The sequence below is a fragment of the Scyliorhinus torazame genome, chromosome 2, assembly GCF_047496885.1.
Source record: "Scyliorhinus torazame isolate Kashiwa2021f chromosome 2, sScyTor2.1, whole genome shotgun sequence".
NCBI classification, from domain to species: domain Eukaryota; kingdom Metazoa; phylum Chordata; class Chondrichthyes; order Carcharhiniformes; family Scyliorhinidae; genus Scyliorhinus; species Scyliorhinus torazame.
Window position 1 is genome coordinate 62,288,749 of NC_092708.1, and position 15,997 is coordinate 62,304,745.

General features: G+C 46.5%; 1 protein-coding gene across 1 annotated transcript in view; it reads left to right on the forward strand.

Moving 5' to 3' along the window:
* The window catches only part of LOC140406652 (low-density lipoprotein receptor-related protein 1-like), a 1,475,832-nt gene that overhangs the window by 736,752 nt on the left and 723,083 nt on the right, over positions 1 to 15,997 (forward strand). Inside the window, exon 27 of the mRNA XM_072494659.1 lies at positions 13,969 to 14,109. Coding sequence (XP_072350760.1) covers positions 13,969 to 14,109 — 141 coding nt within the window. The remainder of the gene's footprint in view (positions 1 to 13,968; positions 14,110 to 15,997) is intronic.

Consider the following 15,997-nt stretch of genomic DNA (forward strand, 5'->3'; position numbering starts at 1 on the left):
GTAATTAATAAAGCTGGAATCAAAAGCAAATATCATTAATAGTGACCATGAAGTGATTACAGTAAAAACCTATCAGATTCACTAGTGCCCTTTAGAGAATGAAATCAGCATCCTTACCTAGTGTGGCCTGCATAGGGCCCCAGACCTACAACAATGCGGTTGACTCTTAACTGTCCTCAGAAATGGCCGAGAAAGCCACTCAGTCATATCAAATGGCTGCAAAATCTGAAAAGATTAATGAAATTGGACAGAATAATCAGCATCGACCGAGGCAGCAGAAATGTCAATGGTATCCCCAGCATTGTCAACTCTTGCAAAATCCTCCTTACCAACAGCTGGGGACTTGGAGAATTATCTCATAGTCCAGTCAAACAACAGCCTGACTTAGTCATCCTCACTAAATAATGCCTTAAAGACATTGTCCCAGACACCAACATCACTATCCCTGAATATGTCCTGTCCCATCGGCAGGGCAGACCCACCAGAAATGGAAGCACAGTGGTATACAATTGGGAAGGAATTGTCCTGGAAGTCCTGAATGTCAATTCTGGACTGTTGAACTGGTGTCAGTTCAAACAATGCCAAGCAAACCTTTTGCTGGTTACAGACACCTCCCCTCCCATAACTGCAGGAATTCCTCAGGATAGTGTCTTCAGCCCAACCATCATTAACTGCTTCATCAATGACCACCCCTTCATCATAAGATCAGAAATGGTAATGTTCGCTGACGATTGCACCATGTTCAGCACTATTCATAGTTCCTCTTTTATTGAAGCAGTCCGTGCCTGTATGTAGAAACACTTCGACTGAATTCAAACTTGGGCTGATATGTGGCAAGCAACATTCATGCAGCACAAGTGGCCATCTGTAATGAGAGATTATCATAGATTATCATAGAATTTACAGTGCAGAAGGAGGCCATTCGGTCCATCGAGTCTGCACCGGCTCTTGGAAAGAGCACCCCACCCAGAGAGAATCTAACCGTCTCCCTTGAGGAGTATAAAGAAGGTATTGAAGCGGGACATGAGGAGGGTTCATGAAAAGTCTTTGGCACGTACGATTTAGGTGAATCACAAAGTTTTCTATTCACATATAAAAAGCAAGAGGGTGGCCAGGGAAAGGATTGGACCACTTCAGAACAGTGGGGGAATCTATGTGTTGAGCCAGAGGAAATGGGTGAGGTACTAAATGGGTACTTTGCATCAGTGTTCACCAAAGCAAAGGACTTTGTGGAAGATGATTCTTGGGTAGGGTGTGTGGACAGTCTGGATCATGTTAACATTAAAAAGGAGGATGTATGGGTCATTTAAAAGATATTAATATAGATATGTCTCCTGGGTCGGATGGGATTTACCCCAGAATACTGAGGGAAGCAAGGGCAGAAATTGTTGGGGCCTTGACAGACATCTTTGTATCCTCATTGGCTACAGGTGAGATCCCAGAGGACTGGAAAATAGCTAATGTGGTACCACTGTTTAAGAAAGGTAGCAGTGATAATCCTGGAAACTATAGGCCGGCGAGCCTCACGTCTATGGTAAATTATTGGAGAGAATTCTCAGGGACAGGATTTCTAACCATTTGGAAACAAATAGACTCATAAACGATAGACAGCATGGTTTTGTGAAGTGGAAGTCATGCCTCACTAACTTGATCGAGTTTTTTGAGGCAGTGACAAAGATGATTGATGAGGGAAGGGCAGTGGATATTGTTCATATGCACTTCAATAAAGCTTTTGACAAGGTGCCTCACGGGATCAGAGGTGAGGTGGTAAGATGGATGCAGAACTGGCTCAGTCACAGAAGGCAAAGGGTAGCAGTAGAAGGGTGTTTTTCTGAATGGAAGGTTGTGACTAGTGGTGTTCCACAGAGATCTGTGCTTGGGCCTCTGTTGTTTGTAGTTTTCATAGATGATTTGGAGGAAAATGTAGCTGGTCTGATTAGTAGGTTTGCAGATGACACCAAGGTTGGTGGCGTGGCAGATAGTGTTGAGGATTACAGCAGGACATAGATAGGTTGGAGACTTGGGCAGAGAAATGGCAAATGGAATTTAATCCAGACAAGAGTGAGGTAATGCATTTTGGTAGATCTAACATAGAGGGGAAATTACCGTAAATGGCGAAACTCTTAGGAATATAGAAAGTCAGAGAAGTCTGTGCTTGCATGGCCGCAGATCTTTGAAGGTGGCAACACAAGTGGACAAGGTAGTCAAGAAAGCATACGGAATGATTGCCTTCATTGGACGGGACATCGAGTATTAAAACTGGCAAGTCATGCTACAGTTGTACAGAACCTTGGTAAGCACGTGGAATATTGAGCACAATTAGAACATAGAACATAGCACAGTACAGCACAGTACAGGCCCTTCAGCCCACCATGTTGTGCCAAACAGTTATCCTAATTTAAGATCAACCTAACCTACACCCCTTCAATTTACTGCTGTCCATGTGCCTGTCTAAGAGTCGCTTAAATATCCCTAATGACTCTGACTCCACCACCTCTGCTGGCCCTGTATTCAACACACCCACCACTCTCTGTGTAAAGAAACTACCTCTGATATCTCCCCTATACCTTCCACAAATCACCTTAAAATGATGTCCCCTCGTGACAGCCATTTCCACCCTGGGGAAAGTCTCTGGCTATCCACTCTATCCATGCCTCTCATCGCCTTGCACACCTCTATCAAGTCACCTCTCTGCCTTCTTCGCTCCAGGGAGAAAAGCCCTAGCTCCCTCAACCTTTCTTCATAAGACATGCCCTCCAGTCCAGGCAGCATCCTGGTAAATCTCCTCTGCACCCTCTCCAAAGCAGCCACATCCTTCCTATAATGAGGCACCCAGAACTGGACACAATATTCCAAGTGTGGTCTAACTATGGTTTTATAAAGCTGCAGCAAAACCTCGCGGCTCTTAAATTCAATCCCCCTGTTAATGAAAGCCAACACACCATACGCCTTCTTAACAACCCTATCAACCTGTGTGGCAACTTTGAGGGATCTATGTACGTGGACCCCAAGATCCCTTTGTTCCTCCACACTTCCAAGAATCGTGCCTTTAACCCTGTATTCAGCATTCAAATGCGACCTTACAAAATGAATCACTTCACATTTATCTAGGTTGAACTCCATCTGACACTTCTCAGCCCAGCTCTGCATCATGGCAATGTCCTGTTGTAACCTGCAACAACCCTCAACACTATCTACAACTCCCCCAATCTTCGTGTCATCAGCAAACTTACTAACCCACCCTTCCACTTCCTCATCCAAGTCATTTATAAAAACCACAAAGAGCAGAGGTCCCAGAACACCAGTTGCAGGACACCACTGGTCACCGACCTCCAGTCGGAATACTTTCCATCCACTACCACTCGTTGTCTTCTTTTGGCCAGCCAATTCTGCATCCAGACAGCCAAATTTCCATGTATCCCATGCCCCTAACTTTCTGAATGAGCCGACCATGGGGAATCTTATCAAATGCCTTACCAAAATCCATGTAGACCACATCCACTGCCCGACCTTCATCAATGTGTCTCGTCACATCCTCAAAGAATTCAATGAGGCTTGTGAGGCATGACCTGCCCCTCACAACGCCATGCTGACTATCTTTAATCCATCTATGTTTTTCTAAATAATCATAGATCAGGGGCGTCATTCGCCGCCGGGTCGGAGAATGGCCGTTGGCCGCCGTGAATCCCGCCCCCGCCCAAGTCTCCGGTACCGGAGATTGGGCAGGGGCGGGAATCGGGCCGCGCCGGTTGGCGGGACCCCCCGCTCAATTCTCCGGCCCGGATAGGCCGAAGTCCCGCCCAGAAATTGCCTGTCCCGCCGGCGTAAATCAAAGCTGGTATTTACCGGCGGGATCAGGCGGCGTGGGCGGGCTCCGGGGTCCTGGGGGGGGCGCGGGGCGATCTGACCCTGGGGGGTGCCCCCATGGTGGCCTGGCCCGCGATCGGGGCCCACCGATCCGCGGGCGGGCCTGTGCCGTGGGGGCACTCTTTCCCTTCCGCCTCTGCCACGGCCTCCACCATGGCGGAGGCGGAAGAGACTCTCCCCACTGCGCCTGCGCGGGAAACTGTCGGCGGCCGCTGACGCTCCCGCGCATGCGCCGCATTTCCGCGCCAGCTGGCGGGGCACCAAACACCATTTCCGCCAGCTAGCGGGGCAACAACGCCATTTCCGCCAGCTGGCGGGGTGGAAATCCCTCCGACGCCGGCCTAGCCCCTCAATGTTGGGGCTCGGCCCCCAAAGATGCGGAGCATTCCGCACCTTTGGGCCGGCGCGATCTCCGTCTGATTGGCGCCGTTTTTGGCGCCAGTCGGCGGACATCGCGCCGTTGGGGGAGAATTTTGCCCTATATCTCTCATAATCCTTTCCAATATTTTGCTCACCACAGACGTAAGACTGATGGGTCTGTAATTCCCAGGGATTTCACTATTCCCTTTCTTGAACAGGGGAACCACATTCGCCTCCCTCCAATCATCCGGTACTACTCCAGTGGAGAGTGAGGACGCAAAGATCATCGCCAACGGTGCAGCAATCTCCTCCCTAGCTCCCCGTAGTAACTTTGGGTATATCCCGTCAGGCCCAGGGGACTTATCTATTCTGATGCTTTTCAAAATTTCCAGCACATCCTCCTTCTTAATATCAACCTGTTCGAGTCTATTAACCTGGTTCACACTGTTCTCATGAGCAACAAGGTCCCTCTCTCTAGTGAATATTGAAGCAAAATATTCATTTTGGGCCTCCCCTGTCTCCTCAGACTCTCAGCACAAGTTCCCTCCACTATCCCTGATTAGCCCTACTCTCACTCTGATCATCCTCTTATTTCTCACGTAAGAGTAAGATGCCTTGGGGTTTTCCCTAATTCTTCCCACCAGGGCTTTTTCATGCCTCCTTCGAGCTCTCTTCAGTTCATTTTTGAGTTCCTAATTATGGCCGCACTTGGAATATTGTGCACAATTCTGGTCGCCACATTACCAGAAGGATGTGGAGGCTTTGGAGAGGGTGCAGAAGAGGTTTACCAGGATGTTGCCTGGTCTGACGGGTGTTAGCTATGTGGAGAGGCTGACTGGATCCGGACTGTTTTCATTAGAAATATGGAGGTTGAGGGGTGACCTGATAGAGGTCTACAAGATTATGAGGGGCATGGATAGAGTAGATGGGCAGGCACTCTTTCCCAGGCTTGAGGGGTCAGTCACCAGGGGGCAGAGGTTTAAGGTTCATGGGACAAGGTTTAGAGGAGATGTGCGAGGCATGTTTTTTACGCAGAAGGTGGTGAGTGCCTGGAACGTGGTAGTGGAAGCAGATACATTAATGGCATTCAAAAGCCATCTTGAAAAACACATGGATAGGATGGGTATGGAGGGATACAGCACAAAGAATTGCTGAAGGTTTTGGCCAAGGTTGCTATCATGACTGGGACAGGCCTGGAGGGCCAAAGGGCTTATTCCTGTGCTATATTGTTCTTTGTTCTCCTGCAGGCTTGCCAAGGCCACTCAAGCAGGCCCTGCTAAGGGACAAGGGTTTGTTAGTGGAAGTGAATGGATTGTTCTTAGTTCTTTGACATTCAATGGCATTACCGTCGCTATCAACATCTTGGGGTTTCCATTGGACAGAAACTGAACTGGATCAGCCTTATAAATACTCCTGCTATAAGAAAAGGGCAAAGGCTAGGAATTCTGTGGTGAATAACCCACCTCCTTGGGAATTCTCTGGGTCCCCTAGCTAGCGGCGGGTTTCACGATGGCCAATGCCAATTTGCCAGGCATTGGGCAAAAAATGTGTTTCACGCTGAGCGTCAAACCTCTCAGTCCATACTGCTAGCCCTGACAAAGTTTTCATGGGGAAGCACCTTGGGCAGGATTCTCCGCCGCCAGATTCTGCATTTCGCTGGCAGCGCACCCATGCCTGCAGATGTCCCGACGGTATTAGGGTGCCCATAATGGGAAACCCCATTGGTCAGCTGCCACGATGGAAAATCCCGCTGCCAGTGGGGCACGCCGCATCAGAAAACGGGTCCGGCGGGATGTAGGATCCCCCCTTGTCTTTCTAGGAAGCTCTTCAGAACAAAGAGACAGAAAAAGAACTTTGGATGGAAAAACAGTTGGTCCTCAAATCAATGGACCGCTGTAGAGCTATACATAAACAATGGTAAAACTCTCTTTGATACTACCTGTGCCTGTCATCAAAAGGCTTTTAAAAGGCTATGATGTTGAATGTAAACAATACAGTTCAAAGCTTTTAGGCTTCTCGGCATGCACACTGGCTTAAAAATGATAAAGGTCAATGAAATTGACAGTTAAAAAAACATTTTGAAGGTTTCCACCGCACTAAAAGAAATACTTTTAACTTTGTCTCTCAGATCATTGAACTTGGCATGCTGACAGGCGGTTTAAGACTACAGATGGAAAAACTTTCACTTTATTCTCAGAGAACTTTAATTTTGATATGCTGACAGACATTTTAAAAGTTTAAAGGCTGAAGATGGGAAGACCACCCAAACAACCCCCCAACGCAGGAGAAACCCCCAACCTGAGCTGCTACAACCCAGCACCACCACCCTGACCCACACTTCTTATGAAAGACACCCACCCCCTCCGCACCCTGGAGACAAGTGCAGGAAGGATACTCACCCCCTTGCCACTCTTTGGAGTGCAAGGTGCCAAATTGGCATTGCCAGTGGTGGGACCTGAAGCTGGTGCCCTGAAAGGGGGGATGGGGGCTGAAGGGCATGGGCTGAAGTGCGTGGGCTGAGGGGGTTTACTCAGGACAGGACTGAGGGGGGAGGTTGAAGGGGGAGACCTGATCGGGGAGGGGGGGGGGTGCCCCATTCTCTAAAAAGTAGGATCTTCAGAGAGATTAAGCCCACCCCACTTGGGTCCAGCGAAATCCAGGACAAAGCAGTTTGCTTGATTGGAGCCTCATCCACCAACTTCAACATTTATCCCTTGCATGAACGATACACAGTGGCAACAAGTGTCACATTTGAAGCGCCACAGCTAATCACCAAGTCTCCTTCAACAGCACATTCCAAACCCTTGACCTTTACCACCTAGAAAGACAAAGGCAGCAGATACATGGAAATACCATTACCCCACTATCCTCACTTGGAACTTTATCACTGTTCCCTTGCTGTTGCTGCATCAAAAATCTGCAACTCCCAAACAGCACTGTGGGTGTACCGATACCACATTGACTGCAAAGCAATGGTTCAAGAACACAGCTCATCACAATCTTCTGAAGGACAATGAGGAATGGGTAATAATGCTCACCTGGCCACTGAAGCCCACATCCCATTAAAAAGAAATTACTGCAAATATTTTCTCTGGAGGGCTCTTTTGCTGGTGTTGCAGCCATTTCTGACATGGCCACATGATGCACTATCTTGAGAAGAATGCCTACAGGGCTGTCCGCAGAGTACACTGGAAACCTGTGAAGGAGCACTATCCTGATATCACATACTCTAAATGACTGATGCAACAACAGGACACAAATCTGGTACACACAGATCCAGTCAATTAATTTGTGTACCACTCTTTAAACAGCAAGCACTGAACTGCAATGATGCTACCTAAAAGGCCAGGCACCCAAATTGTAGGTGAGGTATATTGTTTCTACTATTGCAAACCGTCTGAAGATACGCTGGAGTCTTCTTGGAAGTGTTTTCATCAGTTCCTGGATTTCCAAAGGAATGCTTCTGCATCCTCTCAAGGTTGCCGAATGGGTGTGTGTGGATGCCTAAAGCTAGAATCTCAGCTGGCACGATTCTCCATTCCGCACCCTTGCCCATGGGTTTCCCGGGGTAACCATAATGGAAAGTCCCATTGACTGGCTGCAGAAATGGAGAATCCCACTTCTGGTGCCAGCAAGCTGCCGAGAAAAACACGGCTAGAGTGGCAGTGAATTCACCCCATAGTATCTGTAGAAAGACTGGAACAGGTGTGGAGGCAGCAATGGTTGTGCTTTTACCTGTATTTTGGGGTATTGCGTGCAATTCTGGTCGCCGCATTATAGGAAGGATGTGGAAGCATTGGAAAGGGTGCAGAGGAGATTTACCAGAATGTTGCCTGGTATGGAGGGAAGATCTTCTGAGGAAAGGCTGAGGGACTTGAAGCTGTTTTTGTTAGAGAGAAGAAGGTTAAGAGGTGACTTAATTGAGGCATACAAGATGATCAGAGGATTGGATAGGGTGGACAGTGAGAGCCTTTTCCCTCGGATGTCTAGCACAAGGGTACATACCTTTAAATTGAAGGGAGATAGATATAAGACAGATGTCAGAGGTAGGTTCTTTACTCAGAGAGTAGTAAGGGCGTGGAATGCCCTGCCTGCAACAGTAGTGGACTCGCCAACACTAAGGACATTAAAATGGTCATTGGATAGACATATGGATAATAAGGGACTAGTGTAGATGGGCTTTAGAGTGGTTTCACAGGTCGGCGCAACATCGAGGGCCGAAGGGCCTGTACTGCGCTGTAATGTTCTATGTTCTATGTTCTACCTGTAAGTTACATGCAGTGCTATTATCTGAACAGGTGCCTGCAAGTTGCAGATCAACCGATGGAGACTCTTCATTGGTGCTGTGTTATTGACCTCCCTCTTTTCCTTGAGCCGCTGTCATTGGACAAGTGGGAGTTCTTGGGTATCTGGAAGCAGAAAAATCAGAAAGGGATTGTGGATAAGGGATAAGCAGGAAATCCATGGCCACACCATTTTATAATAATCTTTATTAGTGACAAAAGTAGACTTACATTAACACTGCAATGAAGTTGCTGTGAAAATCCCCTAGTCGCCACATTCCGGCGCCTGTTCGGGTATACAGAGGGAGAATTCAGAATGTCCAATTCACCTAACGAGCACATCTTTCGGGACTTGTGGGAGGAAATTGGAGCACCCGGAGGAAACCCACGCAGACACGGGGAGAACGTGCAGACTCTGCACAGGCAGTGACCCAAGCCGATAATCGAACGCGGGTTCCTGGCACTGTGAAGCAACAGTGCTAACCTCTGTGCTACCGTGCCGTCCAGTCTACCATGCAGTGTGCTTACTATGCCAGGTGTCAGGAGAGTGAGGTGGCATCCTGACATATTCAATATGCTCAATGAATCCAAATGCCATTGATTCACTCTCAACTAATCACAAGGGGTGAAATTCTCCGGTATCGGCACGATGTCCGCCGACCGGCGCCAAAAACGGCGCAAATCACTCGGGCATCGCGCCGCCCCAAAGGTGCGGAATCCTCCACAACCTTGAGGGGCTAGGCCCGCGCCGGACTGATTTCCGCCCCGCCAGCTGGCGGAAAAGGCCTTTGGTGCCCCGCCAGCTGGCGCGGAAATGACATCTCCGGGCGGCGCATGCGCGGGAGCGTTAGCAGCCGCTGACGGCATTCCCGCGCATGCGCTGTGGAGGGAGTCTCTTCCGCCTCCGCCATGGTGGAGACCGTGGTGAAGGCAGAAGGAAAAGAGTGCCCCCACGGCACAGGCCCGCCCGCAGATCGGTGGGCCCCGATCGCGGGCGAGGCCACCGTGGGGGCACCCCCCGGGGCCAGATCGCCCCACGCCCCCCCCCAGGACCCCGGAGCCCGCCCGCGCCGCCTTGTCCCGCCGGTAAGGTAGGTGGTTTAATCCACGCCGGCGGGACAGGCATTCTAGCAGCGGGACTTCGGCCCATTCGGGGGGGGGGCCCGCCAACCGGCGCGATTCCCGCCCCCGCCGAATCTCCGGTGCCGGAGAATTCAGCAACCGGCTGGGGCGGGATTCGCGCCTGCCCCCAGCGATTCTCCGACCCGGTGGGGGGTCGGAGAATCTCGCCCAAGATTCTGATAGCTATCTCCTCCATGCAGGCATTCTTGTCACATGCTGGCTCTGCTCTTCCTCCTGGTAGTGCAAGAGAGATGCAAAATGTCAGTGATTGTGTGACACTGTCTTCTGGTGTTGTGCAGGCTGTAGCTGAAGAGCTGGTAGTATGTGAAGCGAGAGGTGGGTAGGAGGTTGGCAGTATTGGTGAGATGGAGTATTTGAATGCTACATTGTGTCTTGAATGCCAGGGAGTCCGCTGGGTGAGTGATAGCGTGCGGTACATTGAAAGATTGTGGTGTGGTGGGTAAGAGAAATCATATGAAGATATATTCCAAGTCCTCGGCGTCAAACTCCAGAAGTTGACCTTCCTGGCCACCTGTTCCCATTTGCTCATGATCTACTGCCGAAACACAGGCCAGGTTTTTCAATTCTCGCTCGGGAACCCGGCTGATGGTTTAGTTCCAGGTCTTGGTCAAACAGGCATGGACCTGACATCTGCTCCTGTATTCTTAAAAGGCCAGGCCAATGAATGGCAATGAGCAGGTTTGCCATCCAATTAAGCATGGCGGTGGTTTTCCAAGGCTGGAGGGCTAATGCGAAGCCCTCCACATCTGACGCATCGGCCACTCCACAGGTGTTAACTGCATGTTCGTGGTGGAGTGAGAGAGAGGGCACCTCAACGGGCAGGTGCCATAATCATGGCTGGACAACACCTTCACAGGATGCAGTTATGGCCCAGCAGCCGTTAGGGCTTGGGGTGGAGGGTGTGTGTGGGGGGAATCCCTCATGCGATTTATTATCACACACCCTCAGTTCCCACCCTAACCACCAAGCCATACAACATCCTTACTTGGAACTATATTGCCGTTCCTTCATTGTCGCTGGGTCAAAATCCTTGAACTCCATCCCTGACAGTATTGTGGCTATCTAGAAACCACATGGACAGCAACGGTTCAAGAAGGAACCTCATCACCACTTTCACAAGGACAATTACGGATGGGAAATATATGCTAGCCTATCCAGTAACATCACCACCCTGTCAACAAATAAATAAATAGAAAAGCTACCTTGATTGAAAATGGCTCAGGGTCAGGATAGCGGCAAGGAACTGGCATAGAAGCATGAATTTATGTGCCTGTCTGCTCTTATCTCAACCCCAATCAATTTGAAAATACAAGCCATAGTGCTTTGTCTTGTTCACCTCCATTGGAATAAGGCCTCCTGTGCTGCATCTGAGAACTGCAGGGTTCCCTCTCTGCCTCTCATTTCCATTCTCTTGCTGCAGTGATAGCAGCAGCATCCTTTGACTCCATGCAGCTTCACTTTAAGAGGGACACGTTTCCACTAAGCTGGTGGCTAGCTGGAACATGGGCTAGCCTCACATGCTGTTAGACCCTTGTTACATGTGCGACTGTCCAGCAACAAGGATCGCACTGGGCTGCACACAAAAATCATGGAAATGAGAGATGAGCATGAAATTTGCTTGCTGAAACTCTTAGCCTCAGAACTTCTGTGAAAAACAGGTGATCAATATTCTCGACTTTATTTTGATAATGTGTATAAATCATAGAGAAATGTAGTGGATATTTCACTTCGGTGATTAGGTGAGTGGGGCCTTGTTCATCAGATGGGTCTCTCAATAGTACACCAAATGGAGGCCTGTTGAAGTTATTCTGTTATTTTTCAATTACCTACTGTCTAGTTTATATTGAAAAATACGTTCGGTAAATGAAAATCACTCTCCCTAATTTATAGTGGTACAATTGGAATCTATCGCCTTAATCCTACCAACCTTCAGGCATTCAGGTAGTGAGGAGATTTAGTACACTTGTTCAATGGAGAAAATGTAAAATCATTTTCTTCAGAATCATACCTTTCTAATATATTTATATATAATATAAAACCTTTAAAGATAATAATTTGTTTTCATCTTAAGCAGTTCATAAGTATGCCTTTCCCTATTGAACACTCTTTATCTCCCCTTTCTGTACATGGTTTATTACATAATCTACAGTTCCTCTCCTTTTAATCTTATAATGCAGGAGTCAATCCATTTCCATCCTCTCCTCTGTTATGTTAAAATATTCCTCCACTGAATATCTTACCGAGAGAATGTAAAATGCACTTAAAAATGATCTTTTAACCACTGCTGTACAGCAATACAATAGTCTGATCAATTTGTGTGTGTTTGATACTGATAGTGTGACATTATTAATAATATCTATAAATCTAATATCTTAAAATATTATGCTTCCACTTCATACATGGGCATACAAATCTGCAGACTAGAGGAATGGAAATCTGATTTTACTGGCTGCTGTGAGGGTTGTAAGTGTAATGATTTTGACCCAGTTCCAAATGGCTCAAGTCCACAAATGCTCCTTAATGTGACACTAATTATCGCTAAATTGGCAATCTCTTTGAGATACTAAAGAGTAGTTGGTATAGAGAATAGAAATGTCATATTGGTGGATGATTATTACTGGGAAGAACAGAGAACTGGATTCTTTGTAGCACACCGCACTTAGCTGAAGAGTGGTTAACAATCACATTGAGTCAAAAAGTTTTGAGAACTGAATATCCTCCGTCTCGTAATCACAAAGTGAGAAAGGAAAAACCTAAAAAACAGTTTAGAAGTTCAAAGTGTTGACTTAACAAGACTGAAATTGAAGTTGAGTTTTAATAATGAGAAAAATTCCTTGTGGCATTATTTTCGAAGGAACAGGAAATAAGCTACTGGAATGTGTGAAATTACCCATGTTGGCAAAATAAGCAGTTGATCCCACCAGTTCTGTGACTTCCAACATAGATATAGAGCATTGATGAGGTCTTTTGACAATAAGGTCTATAAATGTGGAATGACAATAAACATAAAGGAAATTAAAATGTTGCATTTATAAAGCATCTCTCATGTCCTCAGGAAAACACAAAATACTTCAGAGTTGATTCATTACTTTAGAAGTTTACTTCATGTTTATATGTACACAAGTGTAAGTAACCTTGTTTATCGCAAACATATCGTAAACACATTTATTAGGTTCTGTCCTGAGCTGTATTTTCTGATAATGGCCAGTGAATTTAAAAAAAACTAACCGGCAGCAGTGAGCAGTGATAAAGGAGTGTTTTCAGATTGGAGGGCGGTAACCAGTGACCTGCCACAGGGTTTCATTGCTGGGACCGCAGCTCTTCACAATATATATTAATGATTTGGAAGATGGAACAGAGTGTACTGTGGCCAAATCTGCAGTTGATACAAAGGGGGATATAAATAGTTTACAGAAAGGTATTGACAGGTTAAGTGAATGGGCAGAAAATTGGCAAATTGAATTCAATGTGGGAAAATGTGAGATTGTTCATTTTGGAAGAAAGAAATGAGAAGGCGGATTATTATTTAAATTGAGAGAGACTGCAGAAAGCTGTCGTACAAAAGGATTTGGGGTCCTTGTCATGAAACCCAGAAAACTAGCAAATAGGTTGCAGAAGGTAATAGGGAAGGCAAATGGAATGCCAGCTTTTATTTCAGTGGGGCTGGAGTATCAAAGCTGGAGTATATAATGTTCTTAGGGGGTTAGACAGGGTAATTGTTGGCGGGAGGTTTCCTCACATGGGAGAGTGGAGGACAAGAGGTCATGGTCGCAAAATAAGGGGGTGGTCATTTAAGATGAATTTGAGGAAGAATTTATTCTCTCAACGTGTGGTGAATTTTTGGAATTCTTTATCTCAGGAAGCTGTGGGGGCTGAGCCCTTGAATACTTTGAAGACTGAGATCAATAGGTTTTTCATCAGTAAGGGTATTCAGGGTTACGGAGATAAGGTAGGAAAGTGGACTTAGTGAGCGTCAAGTCAGCTGTGATCTTATTAAATGGCGGCGCGCGCTCGAGGGGCTGAATGACCTACTCCCTTCCTATTTCTTTTGGTCTTATGGTTTTAAAAACCTCTGACACCATTAATATTACTGTGGTAGCAACTATGCAATCTTACTGTAAAATTGCAAATTATTGAGTCAACATTATCATTAACTCAATGATTAGGTTTTATCATTAGTGCTTTAATTGTGCACTGTACTTAAAGTGATTAAAGTAACACAATGCCTTCAGGTAATACAATTTTAGGTTAGCAATAAGAATTTGAAATGAACAAGAAGCAATTCTGATGAGATGCAACCTCACTCTTTTTAAAGGAAACAAGCTATGGTGGGCAGATCAAGCTTCTGGATGGATTGGAATCTGCAACAAAGTTGATGGTTCAGAGCCTGTCGTCATGCGGAAAAATATTGCCACTGTGTTGCATATGAAAGTCTATGGCAAAGAGACCCAACAAGGTAAGAAGGAAGGCTTAGTAAATGTTTTTGCACTCATAAGATGCATCTAAAAGCATAGGGGCCTGGTGGTTCAGTGAGTAATTCAATAAATGATTGACTGCATAATTCAAAAGCTCTACCTGAAGATTGGAGAATAACAAGAACTATTTTAAGTCAGTCATTATAGACGCGTTGCTCTATCATTTATAACATATGAAATGTAATCAGTGTTCATTTAAGAGGCACAAGGACCACCTAGAGGAAGATTTTAGCAAGATTTCATCATCAATTCATTGAGAACAGGTTTAAATCATTGGATGAAAACTATCCAGATATAACATAATATGCAATCTTTATATTTTAGAAAGGAGTTTCATAAAAGCTCACATAAGTCTTATAAAGGCTAATTCAGAGAACTTATGGTGTCCAGACCTAATTAGCTCAGCATTAGAAAACAGAAGGTGATAAGTGGAACAAAACATCTGGGGGAGGAAAACACAATCGCGTTTCTGCAGGGTTCTGACCACTAGTTACAAAATTTTGATTCCATGTCGTCCTTTTGTTAGGACTTTACCTTCTCACTTTAGGGAAACTGTATTTGTAAACTTTTTTCTTCACTGTCTTTAACGGTCTCAAGTGAAGTAAGTGTGGACAGTCTCAACCAGTTTGTGGTGGGCGTAAGCCCGTAACATGGGAGTGCAAATACTTTGGGATTGCGACTTTCAGGGATCGTGCTGTGCAACTGATTCCTTTATTGATCATCCTGTGTTTGCCTGTACCACCATGTAATGGGCTTTGTGACTGTTGTGATCACAGTGCTATTCGTTGAACAAAACCATTCTCGTTGGTGCATTTAATGGGGGACAAACTACAATAATTAGCTATCGATGTTTTCAGCAAAATGTCTCTATGAGGCAATGCGGATGTCCCAGAGAATGATGGCATGCCACTTGTAATGGCATAGGTCACTCATGCCATCCTTTCCTGCAGGGTTCAGTAGCAGGTAAAGGCATGAAGGGAGAATATGGCGGAAGGACCAGAAATAATTTTCAGTCAATCAAACTGAGCCCCAACCCATCTCTCTGTCATTGATCCCAGCCAGTTTGCAATCTCCAGTTTAAACCAGCACAGCCTTCCGGATTCTTCCTGCTTGAATTAAAGACACAGGCTTCTTGCCTTAAAGTGGCATGTCCATTAATCATCCATGGATCAAACATGTAACTGCAAAAATAAAAGAAAGGGAAAATAAGGGAATAAACAGAGAATAAATAGGAAGCACCCTCCTGCCGGAGGCCGGCATGAGCCTCATTTGCATAATTTTAATGCGATGCAGATGAAGGCCTGACCCTCTATGCTGGATTCGCTGCAATGCCAGCATGCAACATATTTGGAAAGGCATGATCTGCAGATGTTTGGACTCATCTGCGTTTAAGCTGGAGGCCAACAACAACCGTAGAACATCACAGCATTGGCTGGGGGGACAAGTAGGTCAATCTTCCGACTCAGGATGTTCCTGGAGATCCATTTTCTTTCTCAGGAAGTCCATCTTCCATCCTCAGAGTGCTCCAAAGATCCAACTTCATTTTCAGGAGGTCCAGCTCATTTCTTCAATAGTAGGTCAGTGACGTTGGGCACCTTTTGAATATGGTACCTGGCGACGTAGACTGCTCTCTGGGGTTTGGAGTGAGTAGCCGCTAATTTGGCTTTCTTGAGGACCGCTCACAAATGTCAGATCGAGATCAGGGGCTGTAGGCCAAGCTGTGAAAAGGCCGGGCAGGGGTAGGGGGGCAGGGGGAGTGTGCAGTGGAGGCTGGACAGGAGAGGCAGGCTAAGGGGGAAAGAGTGGGACGGGAATGAAGCCAGGCTGTTCTGGAGTTTGTTTGGGAGGGCGCCTTGGGAAGAAAGCTAG